The sequence below is a fragment of the Ornithodoros turicata genome, chromosome 8, assembly GCF_037126465.1.
Source record: "Ornithodoros turicata isolate Travis chromosome 8, ASM3712646v1, whole genome shotgun sequence".
Taxonomy (NCBI): domain Eukaryota; kingdom Metazoa; phylum Arthropoda; class Arachnida; order Ixodida; family Argasidae; genus Ornithodoros; species Ornithodoros turicata.
In genome coordinates this window covers 13,546,872-13,570,049 of record NC_088208.1, presented here as the reverse complement: position 1 = coordinate 13,570,049, position 23,178 = coordinate 13,546,872, and the positions used below count along the sequence as shown (strand labels likewise).

Here is a 23,178-nt window from a genome sequence, read left to right as displayed (position 1 = left end):
CCACCCAGGGTTGAATAAAATGTGTGGAACAACTGCTAGGAAGAATACACATGAAACAAACAGAAACGAAGCAAATAACATGGGCAGTACACGCAAGCAATAACACTCTGAGCAATAACACTGAGTTGAGATCCGATACACTCAGAAGGCTTAAACGAATAAGAGTGGAAAGGAGGTTAACAAAGGAAAACGAGTACAGGCAACTGAAACGATATGTGCAGCAACTAACAAATAAACAAAAAAAGGAACAGTAAACAAGAACAAAAATAAAAATAAATGAGAATGAGGGTAGCTGTAGATGTGAGCTAGCGCTCTGTGACTAAGCCACCGTCATCAAGAGCCGATGCTTCAGGGCATGACGGAAACGATGTAATGAGGGCATGTCCTTCAAATGGATAGGTAACGAATTCCATAAAGTGACTGACGTGAAACTGAGCATTTGTTTCCCAGGGTTGGTTTTAACTCTGCACAAGAGATAATTACGGGAATGAAAAAACTGGGTAGAACTAGTAAATGACAGCATTAGTCTTACGTGATGTATCTGGATGTCCAGTCTGATGAATGTCCAGATGAATGTTGCTTGCCTTGGACTGATTTTTTTCCTCTCTCTAACAGTGCTTGGGAAGGAATAATACTGCTGTAATGAAAGACTTGAATGCCAGCTTAATAATTTTTTGTTGATTCCGTTTTGATTGGGCATTGATTTTGATTTGGCAATGAAGCTGTGCTAGGACGACAACTTGTCCTTAATCATCACTTGTCCTTAATCAGCCCCCAGCTTTCTTGATTACGACACAGGTGATGTTCCCATTTTTTGCAGATCACATTTTCGATCAATGTACGACGAACGCGGAAATCTACGAGCAGTACTGCCATCCCATCGTGGACTCTGTCATGAGGGGCTTCAATGGTCTGTGTGCTTTACTACTTCTGTTTGCTCAGCAGTTTTATCAATGCGTATTATTCTGTGTTATCCTCTTATACAGGGTGCCCAACTAAGCTGCACTCAGGTTTTATGTTTCGAAAAATCCAAGTGCTCTATGTGATCAATTCTACTGAATCTTGTCAATGGTCCTCCGTCGTAATTGCTGGTGTTTTTCCCTTGTGCCAGACGAATTGAATTCATTGCTTGTCCCCCTTCATCCCATGTCCCTTGTCTCCAGGGTTCTTCATTGTGGATCTATGTCACTAGCTCGCATGCTTCCTAACTATTGTATTACTGTAGAATTCATTAGATAAGATTGACTAGCTAAATAACAATACAAGGAATACCACGTGACAAAACGACATTTGGTTAGTGGTGGCAGTGCTTCTTTCTGCTGCACAAACTTTCTCTTTCAGGCTGGAAAAGTATGTAATTAGTTATACAGGGTGCATTTTTTTTTTTTACAGATTTTTCATTAAAAAAACAACGGGCTATAGACATCCTGCTTTCACTTCTAACATCTCTGGGCGGCGGATGTTCTTAGCCATGTGTTGCTCAACCGTTGAACGACTAATTACCCGAAAATTGTTGATGAACTTTTAGTTATAGAAGCTACAACGTCGTCCCAACGAGAACATCTGGTCCCTTCGGCCACCTGATACCGTTACAGTTTTCAGAACAAAGATTTTTTCGGCATATCGTCCGAAAAAAAAAATTAGTGAAAGAACAGCATTTTTTCCTTTATTTCGTTCGTTGCGCATCTTCACAGACACGTCCTTCACCCCCAATGTGAAAACCTCCACACAACACATTCTCTCAGAACGTGTTGTGTTGTCTTTGTTTGCTCCCTGTTTCGGGTTTTATTCTCTCTTTGCGACGTACCAGACATACTCTTTGTTACCTCCCTCCTCTACTGTTTTTGTGTTTCTCGTATATTGAAAGTGGTTCATAATTTTTTCGTATGACTTCAGAAAATCCGAAGTGATAGTGCGAGGTATTCATCATATTTTTTGAGAACCGAACCTGCTGTGGGGTCTAGCAGGGCCATTGGAATGACCCCGCGGTAACTGTTATCATGACTTTGCAGGCACGATATTTGCGTACGGGCAGACATCCTCTGGGAAAACCCACACAATGTTTGGCAGTGGTGATGAACCTGGATTGGTTCAGCAGACTGTCCAGAATATTTTCAGCATAATTGAAAATGTAAGTCTGCATAAAGGGCACTCTCTATATGTCTGTGTTGTCATGAATTTGTAGTTGCTAAAGGAGCACTGTTGTGATCCCCAATGTTTTTGTTGTTTTCGGCTGTACTCTAGGGACACATACTTCGCAACGTGTTTCTACCAAGTTAGCTGTAATTTCTGAGCTCGATATGAGTGTTTGTAATGTGTGTCTGCACACGTAACTTGGATTAACCGTAACCAAATTACATTTTATTCTACTAACTTTTTCAAGTGACTGAATTGCTTTCAGATTCATGTTTCTGTTATTGTAACGTAATTACATCTTTTTAGTAACTTATAAAGCTCGACATGGTGGCTGCAGGTTGTTAATGTGTGATCATAAATGGAGTTCAGCAGTGACAAGACACCGTTCAAGGCACAAGTGAAGCAGGGTTTTGTTCAGTCATTCATGCAACCAATGCTGGGTATCATTTTAATGCTTTAATGGGCATTGCTTTTTTTTTTTTTCAGTGAGCTTAAACGAGATTTAGCGTTGCTCTGTTTGTAATTCATGACCCCTCCCCCCTCTCCTGTTGTGTGCAGGTTCCTGATCGTGAGTATCTTCTGAGGATATCTTACCTGGAAATATACAAGGAAGACCTTTATGACCTGCTCGATGAGGCCAAGAACAAGAACCTGCAGATCAGGGAAACGGTTAGTCTTTTTTGCATTGTTAGCACCCTGCGATCTCACAAGGGGCGCCGGTAGATGTCAGCCATGTAATGTAATCTTGTGTCCACAACACCAAATTGCCACTGTCTGCGTGTCAGCTTTGCAAGGGAAGGAATCCCTTAGATCAATGATATTCTAGGCGATTACTTCTGTACGAATCAATGCCAATGTGACGGAAGATGATGGCGGGTTGCCACAAGTCAATAAAAAATTTCTGCGTTAAATGAAGTTAAATAAATGTAAAAAATTAATATAAAAGATCTCCTTGTGTGTGTCTGCAGGATGCAGCCGTAACATAAAGAAATAATCAACAAAGTATAGTCAACCTTTACGACACGTCTTGTCCTCTCTATATTGTATCATGCTTGAAATTTCGGTCTTGTCAAACAATGTGTTTGAAATAACAGAAAGTACGAAGTATCGAGCGATTGAAATAACGAGAGTCTACTAATTATCGAAAATAAGACGTAGCTGACCTCGCCTCCGTAACACTTTTTCTTTTCTTTTTTTGCTAAAATTATGTAAGAAATAAAAATTCTCACCATATTCTGATTCCAGGATGGGCAAGCCTTCATAGCCAATCTTTCTGAGGTCACTGTCAGCTCTCCAGAGGCCATTTTGTCTACAATGAAATCTGGGGAAAGTAAGCAGGTTTACTTGGTTAGTTGAATGATGTGTTACGTAAGGGAGTGAATCCAGATGACTATAGATAGGGCCTGACTTTTTAGGGTTAAACCCGTATCCGCCCGATATTTACCCCCCGAACGAAATCTGTAAAATTCGGGTTTAACCCGAATCTACCCGAAAACATCCGGGTCGCGTGGCACACTCATAAGCGTGCATTAAAATAAAGTTTGATAACATTGCTAAACATTAGTTCCATGTTAAGACAAATTTTTATTAAACAAAAAAAATCACCCGAATACACCCGAATTCCTGACGACAGAATATGCCGTAACGGGATTTAACCCGAATACACCCGAATTTTCAAATAAAAAATACCACCCGATATTTACCCCCCGAATTTGGCCAAAAATAAAACCCGAAAAAGTCAGGCCCTAACTATAGAGCAGTATATTGCAGTGCAGATTGAAAGCATGATGAAAACTTGAAAGTACACTTTATTACAAAGAACATGCATAAGGCCCTGTGTTTTTGGGTTTTATGTTTTTTGAAAAACGGGTGGTAAAAACGAGCTTTTATTTCTGAAGCAGTAAAACGCGGTAAAATTAAGTGATATCGGGCGGAAAAGTAGATTTTTAGGTAGATTTTTTTTTTTACATTGTGACATACGATGCAGAACAGCAGTGCTGAATGTACGGCATTTGAGAGGTCTCTAGTGGTCATGTCGGTGGCTTAATGAGCACTTTGCAGAGTTTGTTTTCATTTCTTCTTTTTTTTTTGTTTTTTTTTTTGTGTGTGTGGGGGGGGTATTCTAAATGACGATGATGCAAATCGGAGGGTAAAAACTGGTTTTAAGCTAAACGCACCGGTCCTTACGCATGCATGTTTCCTCCTTGGTACGACATCAGATTTATTAACTACCCTTCAATATATTTGGTTTGATTAGCTGCGCTAATAAGTGACACATGCCAGCTTAGTGTAACTAGAGCCTGAAGTTTTAGGGTTAAACCCGTTTCTTCCCCGAATTTGCCGCCCGAATTGTAGGTGGCCTCTTTAGGTGAAACCCTATTTTCAACCAGGAAATTGCCTCACCGAAACGTCTGTAGGAATGCACACTAGCTTGTTTGGCAGCAGATGCAACTACATCACTGTGAACACCAAACAAGTACAGTTCGTTTGAGTAATAGAGCCTGATTTCTGCCGGATTTTAGCATACCGGAAGCTTTTCCAATTCGCACGAATTTAGAGCACATGTTGATTTCCCCAATTTTGTACCCCAAACTGTGAAAAAAATATTTCCTGAAAACTTCAAGCTCTAAGTATAACTGCATGCGAATGTCAGTAGAAAGTTCCTCTTCTGTGGAGCAAATATTGACCCAAATATTGAACAAACATTGAAAATTCTTTCTCTAATGCATTGAAACCCATTTGTTTTCTACCCTCACGCTCTTTGTCAAGGCATTTTTGGTACCGTTCTGCACATTTATTTTTTGCACCTTCTCTGTACCATGCCCTGCAATGTCCTGTTTGCATGCCCCCCTGTACGCTTTGGGTTTCACTTCATCGCTTGCAAACTGCTTACTGCCGAGAAACTCGTCGGTGCCTTTCCAGTAAAGTTTGAGCTGAATTCATCTGTTACACCTCATGAACATCGCTGAGCAAATGTGGCACCCACTTTGCGCAGCTCTGTCGATAATGGTGTTGGCCCGACAAAATTTGTTCGAAGCTTCGGAACCCTACCTCAGACCCAGGAGATGATAACTTCATGGATAGTAATGTAACGACCTTCCACAGTATAGTCGGTCAAGCATGAAGCATGTACGACAACATCTAACCATTTGGATTCTCATGCTGTCTTTTGCATAAGCAGACATTAGCTGTTGATGGCTGTTGACAGCAGTTGCGTTTTTTTTTTTTTTCAATGAAAAAACTCTATGAACTATATCTATATCTATATCTTTATATATACTCTATATCTATCTATATATTATATTATAATATATATTATATATACTCTATATCTATAACTTTCTATGAAAAAACTCCATGTGTACAGTGTTTTTGTTTTTTTTTCTATGAAAAAAAAGGAAACATGCATGACTGTGCATAGTTCATACTCTGACACACTGTCAAAGTCTGCTTCATCACATCAACATCTTCAGTACATGCAGGGACACTGTGTGGTATAGAGGTTCTACTCTATATTAATAGTGAACTCTGTTCTGGCCAGCTAGTGGTTTCCGCTGCATGAACCAGTGGCATTTTTTTTTTTTTTTTTTTGCTAATGCCTGTCTCCGAAATTCTCTAAACCAGTGACTTCCTTCTGAATGTTTCATAGACAACAAAAGCAGGGTAATTTACTGGATCGCCATCATATAGAATTGCAACGAAAGGAAAATTTATGCAATATCAACTTAACATTCATGTCGCGCCCATGCTATTCAGTACGTGTTTAAGGACAAACGTTCCAAGCCATAAATTTTCGCACACGAGTTTGCGATTAGGGCCTTGTGCTTTATGGTTAAACCGGTGAGAGCTGTTTTTAATTTAATTTGTTTAATTTGCGTCATTATGACTTCTGTTAAAACTCCAAAACTCAAAAACTAACTTGGCAATGTGCCAGTGCAGTAACTAATATGGGAACTGGAGAATGCTGAGCACCGCATGATCATGTACAGCTGTTTTGCATCTTCCATTCATCTAAAATGCAAACAGCACACTTCGCCTCGTTTTACGGTTCTGGGGTTAAAACCAGATTTGTATACCCCAACGTTAAAAACCACTAAAAAAAAACCACTAAACCCGAAAACGTGAGGCCCACTTACGAGCGACGAGCCTTAGGTCTGCTTTTACGAAATTATTGGTATCCTCCTGTATTTCAGGAAACGTACATTTTATAAGCTCTTCATCATTTTGCAGAACTGAGGCACTTTGGAGAAACCGACATGAACCAAAGGAGCTCTCGCTCACATACAATTTTCAGAATGGTTTGTGCCTTTACTTAAACACACGCGTAAAGCTTTGACATTAGCACAGTTTAAGCTTTGGTGTTGTCCACTAAACTGGAACATGTTCTTCACTCTACTCAGATCATAGAGAGCAGCATCCGAGAGGACAACTCTGAAGGAGTCGTCACGGTGTCGCACTTGGTAAGCAGGTTTTACGAGCGGGTTTCCTTGAGAACTGTCCGCGCGACAATTGAACCTCTGTATGCAATAAGGGGATAAGTCGAAAAATCCCAAAATGGGAAAAGGGGCCTGATATGATTGTCCGTCCCATTGACACACATGCATTTCCCGTTTTTTACCATGCTGTAGTGGGCCAATAAATCGCAACAAGGTCCCAAGTTTTAATTGGCAGGTGCATACTGGTATGTCGATGTCATTGCAACAAAAATAGTAAAAAGAGGATATGTCGACTTATCCCCTTATTGCATACAGAGGTTCAATTTCTCAGACCCTGTGCTGTAGGCCTTAGATACTGTTGAGATTACTTTGACAAATGATACAGTGGTACATCTTGATACTGTGACATGAGAGAAGGGGCCTTGTTCTTAGAACAGTGAGAAACTTGGCTGCCTCAAGATGCCTTTGAATGGTCTGGGGGCAAGGCATTCTTTGTTGGAAAAAAAGCCTGAAGAACTTTACTGCCTGCTCAACATGGAAAAAAGAGGCTGTACTGTACACATAAAAAAACTATAGAATGCTGTCAGGCTTCACATGTCCTTTTTTTTTTTCATTGTCACGTCGTCGTCTGTCTTACTGCGTCTTTTGCAAACTCAGCGTAGCATACACATATTTACACACGCATTCAAATGTTTCAACATTCTTTGTAGCAGGCTGCTTATTGAGATCATAGGCACTTTGCTTCACGATGACACTTTCATGTGCACATCGTAATCGTTCATGTGTTCCATATTCATTTCATTCCTTAGAACTTGGTTGATCTCGCTGGATCTGAGCGTGCTGAACAGGCTGGTACAACGGGCAATCGATTCAAAGAAGGGGTTCACATTAACAGTTCACTCTCTGTACTCGGACAGGTGATCTCGAAACTAAGTCGAGGTGAAAGGTAGGTCCATATTGAGCAGAAAAACTATTTCTTTTCCCCCCTTGCTACCTCAACCTACTAGATTTTAACGACCATGTTATGCCTGTCCGTACGATTTGCTAGGGGCGCCACTCATTGAGATCTACATCCTGATTGGACAATGGAAATATGAATTTTGAATGCGCAGTGGCAGACGTTCCGTAGCAGACGACGGCAACAACTCCTATGAAAGCACGTAGAATGATGATGATAATCAACTTTAGGATGAAACATCTTCCGTGGGACATCCGCTGCTTGTACGAAAATACTGCGGGAAACTGAAGTACAAAGTATTGTAGAAGTTGAGGAAGCAGTAACCGTGTCGATGAGTAGCGCCACCGCTAGCTTCCAAAGGTGGCTTTAGGAACGGGTGCCTATGACATGGTCGTTATAGTCTAGCAGGTCGTGCTTGCTACATAGACTGGCAAATTCGTTAACAACGTTACGGAAATGATTAATATCACCACATCATGGAGAATGGTGTGATGTTGAGTGATGGCCTGTGATGTGGTATGATGTTGAAGTTTATGTTGAAGGATAGTCTATGATGTCACGTGATGCTGAAGGTTCAAGTGGAATGAATGATGGGTTTCAAAGTGAGAGGACATGATGGTGACATTGAATGATGTGGTATGGTGTTCATGTAATGGGCTTTTATGAGCTGTTGAACAAGGCTAGAGCTCCAAGAATTCCCTGATGCGGCAAAATTTTGCTGCAGTGGCCATGTCTCGCAGCACCTGCTGTTCCCCTCAGAATTGTGTGTTTTTCGAATAATATTTTGTAATACTGTAGAACCCTTATTGTCCATGCCTCCCAGCTTTCGTGAATGCGAAAATCAGCTAAATTTAAGAACATGCAAACATTTTAAGTGAAAATAGGCAATTTCAAGAAATCCCAGTGCTCCTTGCACACACACACACTGTATCCTGGGCAGATACTGTCATGAGCACGGGAGAACAGTCCTTCACATTTTGTTTTGGCTGACCTTAACACTTCGATTATCCGCGAAAAGCAGTCAGTGACTGCTTGAAATGGGAAGCAACAAAACATATTTTATAAAATTATAGATTCGAAGCACTGTTGTGGCTCAGCATCTTATGCATGATATCTTGTGCTCTCCTCCGACAAAAAATGCTGTCGTGTTGCCCACAATCATTTTATACTTGCTGAAATATCTTTCAACATATGGAGTTTATAGGAAGGTTATAGGAAGACCTTTAGGACATCCTTTTCGTTTCTGGGCTGTTGGCATTATTTAAAGTAGCACAGAAGTCATTCTTACCACCCTGTTTTCTTCCTATAAAACTGTTAAGTAGTCTAGTAAGATGCACCATGCGAAGTAATTTGCACCACAGAGTCATGATAATCGCAGAAATCGAATTTAGAATTCAAAATTTAAATTGAATTTAAAATTCACGGCCACAAAAAGTGACCGTGCGCAACAGTGGTGAAGAGCAGTACCGCCTGTGATCTGCCTGGAACCTCATGCTGACGCTATAAGGAGAGCGCTTATTGATTGGTCTAGAGAAATGTTGTCTGCTACTCCGCTGTCGTCTGCTACTCGGCTGTTCGGGGTTCTGAAAAAGCCTTTCTCCTGGCTTGCTAATGATTCGGCTGCTCCTTCTATCCCTAATTAACCGGGAGAACTGGCAAAACTGGTTTACGGTGGCAAAGGGACAAGGCGCTGACCTCCTCTGAACGGCGAACCAGAACGAGTTCTCCTTATCTTGTCATCGGTGACGTGACATCATACCTTCTCATCTTCGTTATACCTGGAGTGGCGAGTAAATGGTGAACGGGCGGAGTTTTTTCTGGGAAACAAATTGCACACATCCAAACCTTTTGCGCTGCTCGGTAAAATGACACACACACTTTCATCAGACGTCTTAATCTGTATTTTTTTTATGGCCCTCTGTACTCCTTTAAGAGTCAAACATCAAATCCCCTACTTCCACCGCTGAGCTACACACGGGCCCCTTCTTGAGGCAGAGTATGCACAAGAAACTTCGGCTAACGTTATCTTAAGCTAAACTACAGTCTGTCTGTGTTCGCTGTCAGCATCTGTCTGCAGCATGGGCAGTTTTGTAAAGCAGGCTATACATCACGCAGGGAAGCACCAGGTGAAGCCCACTTTCAGGAGGTGTCGTTCATATTCTGCGAATACGTGTAGTCGGATATTCGGAAATCTGAATGCTGGGTATTCGATTCGCGAATGAAACACTTTGAGTGATTGATATTTGATTTGAATGCGAGAATTCGAAATCCACACACCCGTAAAAATAAGGGATTCCGTAAAATTCTGTGCCAAATGAAGAATTCCGAGATGAATTCCGGATTCCGTAATATTTTGCGGAATTATTACTCTAGCCATTTTATTTCTGCCGGGAGCGATCGCCCATGAAGTGTCGCACTTCTTATTTTTCTAACTCATTTTTCCCGAACACCGTTAACTGTAGGAATGACCTTCCCTAGTCCCTTGTCATAGTTCTTGATACTGTTGTCTTTCGTAATAGATTTGCTACGTATCTTGGTTTATGATCTGGTGTTTTTTTTTTTCTTTTTTTGCTTCTGTGTACTTTTTGTACCAACTCAGGTCATATGTACTCTTTGTATATGTACATGTATTCTCCCCCCACATAACACCCCAGGAGGGCTTTTGAGGTAGTGCCATAAATAAATAAAACTACTTTCCACTGCTAGCGTGCACCATACCACCTTAGTTGAACAGCATCAGGGCAAATTAAGACGTATCACAAAGTGAGGAAATCAAGTCATGAAGTTCAGTATCTATGTAGATGTTGCAAAATTTAGTGGCTGCGAATATGTACCCTGTGTCCAGTATGCAAAAAACTTTGTATCGCAAGGGTACAGAAATGTGTAAAGATATCAGTCGATCTCCTGCATTTTCACTGGCAGACCCCAACCAGTTGTGGCTGAAATGCCTGGGGGGACCGGTACTGCCAGCACTTACCTGGCGGAACCTGCCACGACAGAAGGAAATTCGACGACAAAAATGCCCGGAGAGAAGTTGGCAGAGTTTTGACTACTTTCCTGTGCACTCTGCGCAGATAGGAAAGGCTGGAAAAGTGTGCACGGAGAGTCTATAGGCGATCTTGGGAGAATTCTGCAACATTGTTTTTTTTTTTGCTTGTTTTCTGTTGCCTGCAGAATCCCGTGGATTTGCAAATCCCGCCGCAGAAAGCTGAAAGGCGCCCACTTAAAGCCCGGGCTTAAATATGGCCCACTATGATTGATTTGATGTTGATTGATTTCCCAGAAAAGTGCCAGCACGTATAGTCAGTGACGACTTAACTGCTACAACTGGGACTGCCCACACATCCGTGGTAGGCGCTCGCGATTGGCTACCAGCCTTCGGGCGACGCCCCAATTTCGTGATGTAATGCCAGCTCTCTCTCTCCCCCCCCCCCCCCCCCCCACTTCCCACTTGGCCGCGCCGCACTACATCCGCGCGCGGAGCGATTCTTGTGTGGGGGTGGGGTGAAGTGTATGACTTACGTTGCCACTGACTCTGGTTGCAAACACAAGAGGGTAATGCTGCCATGTGCAGTCAGCTGTGTGCATCTTGAGAAAACCATGCAATGCTGCCTTCGCTGCTTGAGCTTTACTAATACCAATTTGCTTGGCATTATTCTTGAACAGGGGTCACATAAACTACCGTGACTCAAAGCTCACGAGGATTCTAAAGAACTCTCTCGGCGGAAATGCCCACACTGCAATCATCTGCAACGTCACGCCAGCATCAGTTGAACAGACCCTCTGCACCCTGAGAGTAAGTAGTACTTCTGTGATTCTCTGCAAGGAACAGGTGGGCCTGAATGGGAGGTGGTATTATAGTTAAGGCCAGTGCAAGAAGGAATAAACACATCGCTTAGAAGTAATAAAAGTGATTGTGCTTGTTACGTAATTGCAAAACCATAGCCGTAACTTAGTTGTAGTTACAGTTTCTGGGAAAAGTAATTGAGCTACACAAAGTTAAATTGTTTCAGCACAGAATTTTGATGTATTTGGTGCTACGTTACCGTGGTTGTAAGACGCACCTTTAAATGTGCACTCAAAGTCACCTGCGTGTTACGATCGTGTCAGAGAACAAGATGCCCAGTCAAAGGATGCTAGCCGCATTGCCGTAGACACCACGTGCTTCAGCAGCATGTGAGCAGGCAACAGCAGCAAAGATGTTGGCTGCAGCTGCTCTGCGAACGAACGTGTCCAGGCAGCCATAGAGCTTTGCGTTCGTGCTGAACATGCTGCATTCTTGACCCTACGCGATCCTCAGTTGGCCTGGTTCACGACGTTGTACGGCTGTCGTCAAAGTTAGCTCACGTAAGCAGGAAGGCAACCACACTGGTAGTGCCTGACAATGCCTAGCAGTGCCTAGTGCCTGGCAGTGCATAGCAGAAAACGCCCTCATAGCAAGGGTCGCCCCCCCTCTAACCGTAAATAACAGGTGACACAAACACACTCTGCCGTTACTTCTACTAAGCACCACCAGGGCACAAACCAGCTTAGCGTTGTTGTGTCGATTGCTTTGAGTGTCCCGGAGAAGCGTATGCATGATCTGCTCTGTATAATTAGGGCCTGACTTTTTCGGGTTTTATTTTTGGCCAAATTCGGGGGGTAAATATCGGGTGATATTTTTCATTCGAAAATTCGGGTGTATTCGGGTTAAATCCCGTTACGGCATATTCTGTCGTCAGGAATTCGGGTGTATTCGGGTGATTTTTTTTTTAAAATAAAAATTTGTCTTAACATGGAACTAATGTTTAGCAATGTTATCAAACTTTATTTTAATGCATGCTTAGGAGTGTGCCACGCGACCCGGATGTTTTCGGGTAGATTCGGGTTAAACCCGAATTTTACAGATTTCGTTCGGGGGGTAAATATCGGGTGGATACGGGTTTAACCCTAAAAAGTCAGGCCCTATGTATAATCTGCACCTGGTTAGTCATTCTTTTTTTATAAATGATACGTTACGCAGTACATTTGGGGGGCGGTTCGCGGGCCAGGTTAGAATTGAGTTGGTAATTATTCGTTGATAGGGACCAGTGAAGTGGCTAATTGAGTACGATGACTAGAAATCTATGCTGAACAGAAACGTGAGAACATGCGTCGATGGTATTTACTACTGTTAACGTACTAATCCTAGTCGTGGCCGTACTGGAAGCGGAGAGCTCAATCTGCGATGCATAGCGACAATGCCCTGACAAAGCGAGTTCTATTTTCTGTTCCGTTTAAGTAGAGAGTAAAAATTTTCGTTCCGTTTAATGGCAAAATGTTTGTACCGCATAAATAGGAATCCGAACAACCTTGCGGCTGCTGTTCCGTTAAGGCAGTAATTCCGTTTAAGAGATTGAAACCTGACCGCGATTATGGAAAAGATATGGTTCTGAAATTTTATGTGTATGATTCATTTTGCATGCAAAATAAAAAAGGGGTTGCGCACGTTTTGTGCTGCATACCAGAGGACTGAATAAGAGAACATAGAGTACGTGAGAAGACAACACCTCGTCCATTTCAATTGATTCTCGTAAAAGTGCATTGTCTTCTTGTAAGAGAGGTACTGCATAAGAGTACCTTCAAGTTGTTACGAAATTCTGTGTAGCTAATCACGATTCATGTTATAGGTTTTTCTTTTTGTCTATCTTTAGAAGTAATCAGCCCTAACTAAATGTGTGTGCCCTTATATCTGTCTGATCAGTTCGCAAGCAGTGCCAAAAAGATCCAGAACAAGCCAGTTGTCAACGAAGTGATCTCGGACAGTGCAGCCCTGCGTCGCTACCATAAGCAGATGCAGGAGCTGCAAGAAAAAATAAAGGTATGTTGGGCTAGATTTGTGTTTGTGTTGGTATGAGAAAAAGCATAGTTTTAGCACGAACTGAGATTTTAGAAATCATGTTTAGAACCTTGTTTTATAGGGTGGCACACAGTAAAACCCATTTTCACCCCGTTTTGCATCGTCTCCTACGGTAAAAACCCAGAAAACTAGAGCTGCGCGAATATTTGCAATTTCTAATATGAAACGAATATCTGATGCTGTTTGAATGTTATTTGCAACCTATTTTCAGTATTTGAAGCTTTTGAATATTTCTTTTTAAGTGTAATGATGCAGGAAATTGCTATCACCCCTTTTTGCAAGTAGGCTTCCCCTCATTACATCCAAGAGTCAGGTGAAGCCCACTTCACGCTACTGCCATTGTTTTTTTGTTATGTTGTGTTCAGTAACAGATGGAAATGTGTGCAGTGGTGACAGTAGCTGCAACAGCTTTGGTCGTAACTCTATTTCCTGTGAACGAATTTTGGAAAATTTACTTACTAGGAAAAGCACTTAAAGGGGCACTGAAGTGCATAAATTTTCCCAACAGAATGAAAGATGTTACTTGACGTCAACACAAAAGGAACGTCGTTTGTGACATAAGAGTACGGCCTGACCCTCTAGTGTTTCACCCGATTATGCCCGACGTTTACCCGATTCTAATCGGCAAAAATGGCGTCTAACCCGATATTTCCCAGAAAGAGTCCTGGACCAGGGAGATCCGAAGCCATCGCAACCAGAGCGTCTAAACTAAAACGTTTTCCGGTTTGTTTCGGGTTCGGGTACGGCCACAAAGGTTCGGTTCCGGTTCTGCTCCCGAGTTCACATGTATCACTTCAATTATTCTGTAAACCGGTTAGGAACCGGTTCGAGGTTCTAATAGTATGCTAGAAAGTTATGGGTAGCCATTAAGAATGATACCAGATCTCTTAGTTATGAGTAGTGTTCGTACCGGATCGTGCGGACGGGCTTCTCATTGGGTTTGCCGATTATGATATTGTCGCTGTAGTCTACATATTATAGGTCGTGATTTTTACATCATCTACGCAATTTACGAAGCACTAATATGAAAGCTCTTCAATACCGTAGAAGCTAGAGCCACTTGACTGTAGTCGTGGTCACATTTAAATTGAGCACAGTCGTAAAGAAATTGTCCATTTTATTTCTGAACATAGGCGTTTGAAAAATAATTTTGTGGATCTGTGAAGCATACACAAAAGTTTTGTCTATTTGTGTCAAATAACAAAAGATGCTTGGCATGAAAGTTTACGGAACATGGCACTGGCATATTTCTTCATTGGAGTGTCTCTTTGCTAGCCATCAGGACGAGATCAAATAAGAAATGAATAACCAGACAGTCTATCCGTCTCACGGTATGTGGGTCCTCTCCTGTTTGCTGCGAGGGTGTCTCTCCATTGGGGGACTGTGACACCTCAGTGTTCCGTAAACTTTTGTGCCAAGCTGTGCACTTCAGCTGTGTGCATTGTTGCTGACAGCGATATATCCATGTTACTTTAGTATTTGGAAGATCAGGGTCTGAGCAAAAAGCTCCAGGAAAAGAATTCCACCATCGAGGAACTTCAACAGAAAGTGAAAGAGCTTCGTGAACAACTCGTAGTTTCAACCCATGCTGCTCCGCAAAAGTCTGCACATGTAAAGGTAAGCGATGCAATTTTTGAATCTTCCGTTCATATTATGAAAATTCTTAGCGCTACCAAGTTGTTACCCAAGATGTGGCAAAGCTACCAAATGTCAGTGTTCTGTAACCAAAGTTCTGTGTCCGTGTCTCTCGGTCTTCTTCATGGATCTATACCAGCTAGCCTGCACCCTTTCCCTTGTTTCTCTATTACCAAACTGGTTCTAGATTTCTTATGGGCACCTTTAAATATCAAAAATTGAAACCCACAGAACCAGTCCGAAATATCGGGACATCAAACTGACTTCACGCTCAGGAATATCGGCCATATAAAGGGTCCTGCAGGGCATTTCACTGTGTTTCCAGAAAAATCTGAAAAGACCAAATTTTTGGAGTGCGAAAGATCTGTAGGTGGCACAGCATTAAGTATCATTGAATATGTTTATAACTGTATAATATTTTCGAGCTGAAAAAAAAGCAAAAAAAAAGTCACTGATATGTGGTAATAACTTCTGCCCATTGCAGTCCCGAAGGCACCGTCGGGAGACGTGGGCAGCGCCTCGGAGGGCCCTATCCCTGACGTTCCTACGACGAGATGACTTTTCCATCTTAAGTCCCGTGGATGAAAGATCTGAAGCGAGAGCTAGAGTCGCTTCTTCAGCCATGCCATGTGAGAAGCGCCCATCGAAGTCATCCCTGCCTCTAGACTGCAGCGGAATTTCTGTCCCCGATTTCTACGGTTAGTAAGCGAGCTCACTACGTACGGGCTTGTCCGCAACTGGCACTCTTACAGCAGAGCTTCACCGCATAGCATGCTGAAGACCATTCGCTGGACAGAAGCGTGCCTTTATCTTTGGATTGTGAAAAAAGCTGGGCTTGCGCCCCGTTTTGTGGCTTTTTACGCGCAGTCGAACCCGCATGTTTTGAATGTTGCTGGGCGTGCGCCTTTTTGTGACATTTTACGCGCAGTCGAACCTGCATATTTCGAATGTTGCCGGCATGCGCCTTTTTGTGACACTTTAAGTACAGTCGGACCTGCATGTTTCGAATTATTGCGTATGCCAAACAATAAGAAAATCTCCTAGAAAATTGCTGGTAAAAGTATAGGACGGGAGGAACACAGACGGCTTTATCGAACTTCGGTACCGCGGTTTCCCGATATATCGAACGTCGAGATGCTCAAAAGGCAACTTCTTCTGGACAGTCGCACTGGCGGTCTCGTATCCTGGAAGAGGAGGAAAGAGCGAGAGAGGGCAGCAGAGGGGGGAGAGCACATGGACAGAAAGGGTGAAAGCACTGACATATGACGTTGCTGCGCTTTGTGGTGTTGGCGGGGTGGAGCGCAGAAGTAGCAGAAGCATGTGAGTGTGTTTGGACGCGGTGCTCCGCGAACACTGTGTTTCCGGGCGTCGTTCTCGCACGCGTGAGCGCTACGGAATACGAGTGTGTAGACGATGCCACGGAAGCCGTTGGGGGACGGACGGACGCGGAACGTCGTTGCGGACATAGCTGGTGCCGATGAAGCGGATAGCACCGACGACGACCAAGGACCGCGGCCTATTGCCGACAGCCGCTGAGCTCATCTCAGCGTTTCAAGCGATCCGTCGCTGCTGCGTAGATACGGAAAGCTCCAAACGTGGAGCATCTTGACAAGATCGAGGTGTGTATGTGCTCAATTTCTTTGCGCACAACAAGGCACGAGCTAAGCTAATAGATTTGTTTTTTGTGTAAAATAAAGTGTCTTCGCTGCTTTCGGCATCTGTCATGACTGTGGCTGGGATGAGCGTAAAGCGCGGGTGCTTTAGTTGCCGCTAATGTAGCACAGCTGATACATCAAGTTATGGATATACAGTAAATCTCGGTTATAACAGCCCCACTTATAACGAATCTTCGGTTATAACGAATGCCTCACGAACGACCGTCAAAGTTTGTATTGAGTCTATGGAAATTGCCTCCGCCTATTATGAACGAATTGCCGGGGAGCCTTCGGTTACTGCGACCGAAAGAGCTTCCTCGACCACTGGAGAAGGCGAGCGCGCGACGTCAGACGCCCGTGGATTTGTCAGGCGCCGCTTGCACGTGACCTGGCTTTGCAGCCAATGCGCTGTCACCATCAGCGCGCGCTGCACGTGCACGTTTGGCCGATGATTAAGGCGTCATGGATGCAGGTGAAGCGGGAAACTTTGCGAAACTGCTTCAGAAAAGCTGGATTTGTTCATCAGGCACTGGCTACAGACGCCGATCGTGAAGTGGACTTTGGTGTGCGTGATACCGACACAGAACTTTGGGACAGAGCAACGGCTGCGAATCTGACTGACGGCTGTCAGTCTTTCGAGGAGTTCGCGACAGCAGATGACGACGCACAGGCCGTCGCGGACTTCAGTGATTCGGACATCATTGCCGACATGCGCCCGCCGCCAAACGAACTTTCCGATGACGATGATGATGACACAGTGTCTTCCCCTCCTTACATTTTAACTACAGCGGAGGCACTCAAGTACGTTGCTTCGCTCCGCGATTTTGTGTACGCGAAGGCATTGCCGCGGCCCACCTGGACCACCTTGATGACTTAGGAAACGCCGTGATCTCCGCAACTGTGTATAAACAGGCGCCATTAACGATGTATTTTCAATGAACGGCATACATGACTCGTGTTTCTTACACTGCTGGCCTTTTGGATCAAATTTTTTGTCCATTCCATTTAAAGCGAACTTCGGATATAATGAACGAGTGGCGCGCGACCGTCGAGTTCGTTATAAGCGAGATTTACTGTATTGAACGATTTTGCGATTCCTTTCGATTTCGATATAGTACAGTCAACCCTCGATTTATGAACCTTCGATTTATGAATTCCCTCGTTTTATGAACACGAGCACGAGAAACCAAATTTTTTACATGCATTCTTCCCTCGTTTTATGAATAATGAATAATGAATGGAATTTCTGGGAACCAACTAGGTGTTGCCCACCGCTTTTGCCCTCAATTTATGAACGGATCGTTCCAAGGTCAACAGAAACCTTCAAAGGGATTATTCCATGGTCTTATGAATGACGCCTGAACGGACAAAACGTTTTCCAGGTATTGCTCCCTCGGTTCTTACCCCCTCGAAACCCGAACAACAAACGGGTTTTTCGGGGGTCGCACAAGGGGCGATGAAGTGTTCCTGACCTCAATGGACCATTTCGATATTCGCATCGCCCCTGGCAACGGTATGGCGAACGTAATGTCTTTCCCTCCAATAATGGTGACACACTTTTCGGACTGGCACGTTGCGTGGGAAAGTAGCTAGAGAAGATTGGAAGATGAATGCGGAAAGAGTGCAAGCGCAATCCCGGAGGAAATCCGAGACCAGTCAAATGCGAATGTGCTGACATCTCTTCTTTCCAAGATTGACACAGCGGAAGGTCGAAAGCAAAATGAAACAATTTAGTATTCCATAATAAACAGAGTGTGAATGTGCTAAAGTCTGTTCTTTGTGAGATTGATACAGCAGAAGGCATGGTCGAAAGCAAAACTACACAATATATTACATTATAAACACAATCCCAACTCGGAAATACTGTTCCATTTGCTCGATAGTACTCTCTTCACGGATTTTTCGATTTATGAATCCCTCGATTTATGAAAAAAATTTCGGGGAACCGAGGGTGTTCATAAATCGAGGGTTGACTGTAACTATATAAGTGTCGCAAAATGGCGTACACCGCCTGTTTTTAACACGTGAAAGGAGAGAACTCGGGATGCCACTCGGGATGATACTTGATTAAGAGAGAGCACTGTATGCGGCGAAGCTTCTGTTTTGGAAGCTCTAAATAACTTTTTGTACTGTTTCTGCTTAGGCTTTGTGTTTGGTCCTGCAAATCCTGTTTTTTAAACGCCCCCCACCCCCAATTTGCAAAATTGTCTCTAGCGGTAAAACTCAAGCGCAAATCCTGCCACCAGCACAGGCAGTGAAGAATGCTACGGACTGCACTCACGTTAATCTAGGCATGATCTGTTAACCTGAAATGTGAGAAGTTATTCCACCGGATATTTCCTCTGCGTTATCCCGAGTCACAACTCCCGAGCTTACACTGAAACCCAACGTTTTTCGCGCAAAAATTTTGGCAAACATAGGGCTCGTTAATACGTAATAGTTTCTGCAAGGTCTGTTTTGAACCGGCTAACGATACTGCTCAAAAGTTGAAAGCAATGTTGTTAGCTGAGCTCACATTGTTGACGTGCGTATCGCAGCGTCACACCAGCCAGCTCCCCCCCGGAGACTTCCTAGACGGAGATTATATCGGGAGACTCGCGAATGTTGTTCAGTCTCCCGATTGTACGGCGGTGCCCTCCATCTTCCTGGAAAATTAGGACCCTGGGCTCTTCTCTTATTGTTCTTCAAAAGCTGGGCCAGTGCATTCCTGAAGAATTGACAGCCCATAAGAGGTGTTTCGTGGCATTGCCAGGTCGCGGCAGATAACGTATTTCATTGTGTCCGCGTGCCTCTAGAGCTGAACTGAACCTACTGTTCGTTGTCATTATATATTTTAAGTTTGTGCACTCCAAATGTGAGGCAATGGCTCGTGAAAACTGGAACTTCAGAGGAAGAACGCACTTCTTCCATCGCGTGGGCACACACAGTGAATCACAGCAAAGCAGTGCATTTGTTGCGCTGTACGAGATAGCCCCTGTGCACATATCATAGTATTATTTCTTTTTACTGCAAATATTTTTTTTTTCTTTCTCATTCAGGCATCGATAAGGCAGACTTTGAGAGGCACCTGAGTGAAGAAGAAAAGTGGAAGAACGCGGAGGCCAGTTTGGAGCTTTCTTCATCTCCTTGTCCTCAGGTACCGTTGGTTTCGTTTTTTTTTTTTTCCCTCTTCGATTCATGGTTAGTGCTGGTCCTCGCAGTTTTCGACGGTAGCTGAAAGTGGTCGTGTTTCGCCATCAAGCGATGCTGCGGCGCATCCTCTGGCCACATTGTGTTTTGTTTATTGAGTGTTTATTGAGAGTATTGACGTCTGCGTCTCAATGGCCTTTGCCGGGACCCTCGAGCTTTCCGTTGACCCATTCGATAGTTTGACCGAAGGTCTTTGGAAACTGTGCGCAGGGCACAATTCGCAGTTGAGCCGATGGACAGTGGGCTCACAGGCCTTACGGATGTCCGTGTGACGGGTACGACCATGTATAACAAATGCAGTTACTTGACAGTGAGCAGTCATCCTTGTCAGTTTGTCTGTCTGTGACACTCTTGCAGCATAGCAACTACTCAGTCCTTTAGGTGCATGTGATACCCGAATCTTACCCGGCATACCTTTTTTTTCTTGAATTTGGGGTACGAAACTATGGGTCTGCTTTAGATTCAATGATGCTGGTCCGCCAGAACGCCGTCTCGCCACTGTTTACGTGCATCGCATAAAAGAGCGTGGCTTATGACGCGTGTGCTTTCCGCGACGCCATTTCGCCGATCGTGGATCAGAGCAGCATGGAACAATGTTCCTGCGGAAGTGTGCACACGCACCTTCCTTCAGTATCAAACGCACTGGGCAGTTCCGAGGGTGCTGCATTTTGGGAAGAAGAATGTGGTTGTGAGTGAAGTGGGAAGTGTGAGTGTGAACATTTCACATGATATGAAGCGTGTATTCATCGTTCCTTTCTTGTGCCTCCCCCCCTCCTCCGTCATTTGAAGGAACTCTTCTAAGAATCCGATGTTGAATTTTGGGGGGTCTGCCTAGGATTGGAACCAGCCTACAGTCATGTTCAACATAAGAAATCCAGACAGTCATCTATGTATGCATTTGGACATAAGGATGTACAATAGTGTGCCAGGAGAGAGACTGCAGTGCCACCATGGGGGAGGGCTCGTGTAGTGTCATGTGGCCAGTCTGAACAGGCAATACAGAGGCAGAGTAAGTGCGACTGATTACATTATCTTGCAGAGGAGGGAGAGTGACCTCTCTGTTTCCAGCCATCCTACCTGCAGCACAGTCATGTTTTACGAGCTGGCAGACTAGATTTCTTCTCCTTAAGTTGAACACATGACTGTAGACCTGTGTAAGTGCAGTAGACCAGTGCTTACACCATATGCGGAGAAACTAGGAGTTGGTGGACCCTGCCTCATGGACCGTAAATTTTACGGGACTGCCTAGGATTTACTGCCTGGATTTACTGTTCGTACAGAAGCAGATTTTTCCAGCTGCGAGAGCTGCTACAGGAAGCTTCTTTTCAGTTCCATCACTGTACAGTGTATTGTAAACCCCACCTGAACAGAGTTGAACATGCAGTTTCGAAACTTTCCGTAACAGAGCTCTTCGCTTTCAGGTCTGTCAGAGCACTTCCTGCCATGAAAAGTAAGTGGCCATATTATCCTGAAAACAGAACTTTGCTCTCCTAAAAAAATAAAAAAATAATGAAGTGTTCACCTACAGTGGATGTGGTTGTAGTTTTCAGTACCCATGGTAAACACCGATGTGTTTGTTAGAGTAGTACAGCTTGCGTCAATCTTAACTTGAACTCCACTCGAGCCTGCGGAGCGGGGAGAGAGCCACCCTGGCACAGCTTAGCAGAGAAAAACACCTTCGTAACGAGGGTCGCCCCGTTGAACTGTGAACAGATGGCCAAAGTGCTGTTACTTCTGCTAAACACCACCAGGGTCGGCAGGTCGGGATGGCGTTCAAGTTTACTCTGATGTGAGCTGTACGCGAAATGAGGATTACAGTCGCCGTTGTGTATAAAAATAAAATTATATGTGGACGACGGATTATAGAAAACTTAACAAAAACCAATTTATTTAGTGGGTAATGTAAGACAAGTATTATAATATATACTATGAAACATTTAATGTTTCATAGCTACAGTCGACGTTTCGACAGTAGCACTGACTTCGTCAGGATGAAGACAGTCCTGAATGTCCTGACGAAGACAGTGCTACTGTCGAAAAGTCGACCGGTAATATTCTATATACATTGTTATATTTGTACTATGTCCAATTCAGGATTGAGAGCCTAGAAAGGGAGGTGGCTATCCTGTCAAAGGAACTTTGCGAACTGCGAGAAATGACGACACTGGAGCGCCTGTGCTGCAACGTGAGTGTCTAACGTGTCCCTGTCGTGTGAGCGTCAAATGAGTGGCATCCCTGCGGTTGCCTCCGAGAGGTGGAAGGTGCCCTAATGGTGTCTCCTTCCTGAAAGTAGCACAGAAGTCATTTTTAACACCCGGTTTTCTTTCTACAAAATGGTTAAGTAGGCAAGCGCAGGGAAAAGCAATTCACCCCACGGAGCCGTAATTATCGCAGAAATTGAATATAAAGTGCCAGCATGTGACCTTGCGCTGACGCTACAGGGTCTGTGCTCGCTGATTGGTTCAGTGCGTCGTCTGCTAGTCAGGGCTCTGAAAAAGCATTGCACACAGGGAAACTCCTGCGTGACAATGAAATTCTCCATGCCCAATGTCACCTTTTCAATTCCTAACGGCCCCGAAGGGAGCCGGATTACAGACTAGCAAAAGGGGAAAGTGCTCATGCACAAAAAGAGAAAGACAGGTGCTGACCTCTACCAACTGCCCAGAAGTTACGACGTCGTAAGTCGTCCTTTTCCTCCTTATGGCACCCCGTGAGGCGAGTTGAGAGTGAACGAGTGCGGCTGTGTTTGTGTACTTTTTTTTTCGGTAAAAAAGCTACATGCTTAAAAAAAAAAACTTTTGTGCTGTTTGGCAAATTGGCGCATATACTTTTGGACGTCTTAAGCTCAAAATATTTTAAGTGATCCTCTCTACCCCTTTAAGTCGGCACCTAACGATGATTGTTTACGTCGTAAATGTGTGCCTTTAGAGATCTGCCGACACCAGGGTTTTGTTGGCAGTGTGTTCGACGTGGCTGGTATCGGTATTGAAACCACGTTTAGCAAATCTGCATTTGTAATTTTATTGCTTTCACGCCTCTAAGTTTTCGTGAAGATTTTATAAACTTTTGCACAAATCCTTTCGGTTGGAGGGGGCCTCATGGTAGCATGTGGGAGCGCTCAAGTGCACACACAAAAAAGAGCCCCTTGGTGATATGTAATCAAGCAATTAAGCCCTCGTGTTAACAACTTTATTTGAATGATGATTAGTGGGGATTGGGGAGGGGATACTGCACCCCACTGCTGGCAGCAATATGGTGAAATGGAATGAGTAGTCCTCGGAGTAGTCCTAG

General features: G+C 43.8%; 1 protein-coding gene across 1 annotated transcript in view; it reads left to right on the top strand.

Annotated features, from left to right (window-relative positions):
- The window catches only part of LOC135366319 (uncharacterized), a 36,815-nt gene that overhangs the window by 1,849 nt on the left and 11,788 nt on the right, over positions 1-23,178 (top strand). The window contains exons 3-16 of the mRNA XM_064598991.1: positions 821-910; positions 2,013-2,131; positions 2,695-2,805; positions 3,382-3,466; positions 6,367-6,434; positions 6,537-6,596; positions 7,382-7,518; positions 11,197-11,326; positions 13,253-13,369; positions 14,885-15,025; positions 15,528-15,741; positions 19,737-19,834; positions 21,309-21,337; positions 21,982-22,072. Of these exons, the coding sequence (XP_064455061.1) occupies positions 821-910; positions 2,013-2,131; positions 2,695-2,805; positions 3,382-3,466; positions 6,367-6,434; positions 6,537-6,596; positions 7,382-7,518; positions 11,197-11,326; positions 13,253-13,369; positions 14,885-15,025; positions 15,528-15,741; positions 19,737-19,834; positions 21,309-21,337; positions 21,982-22,072 (1,490 nt within the window). The remainder of the gene's footprint in view (positions 1-820; positions 911-2,012; positions 2,132-2,694; positions 2,806-3,381; positions 3,467-6,366; positions 6,435-6,536; positions 6,597-7,381; positions 7,519-11,196; positions 11,327-13,252; positions 13,370-14,884; positions 15,026-15,527; positions 15,742-19,736; positions 19,835-21,308; positions 21,338-21,981; positions 22,073-23,178) is intronic.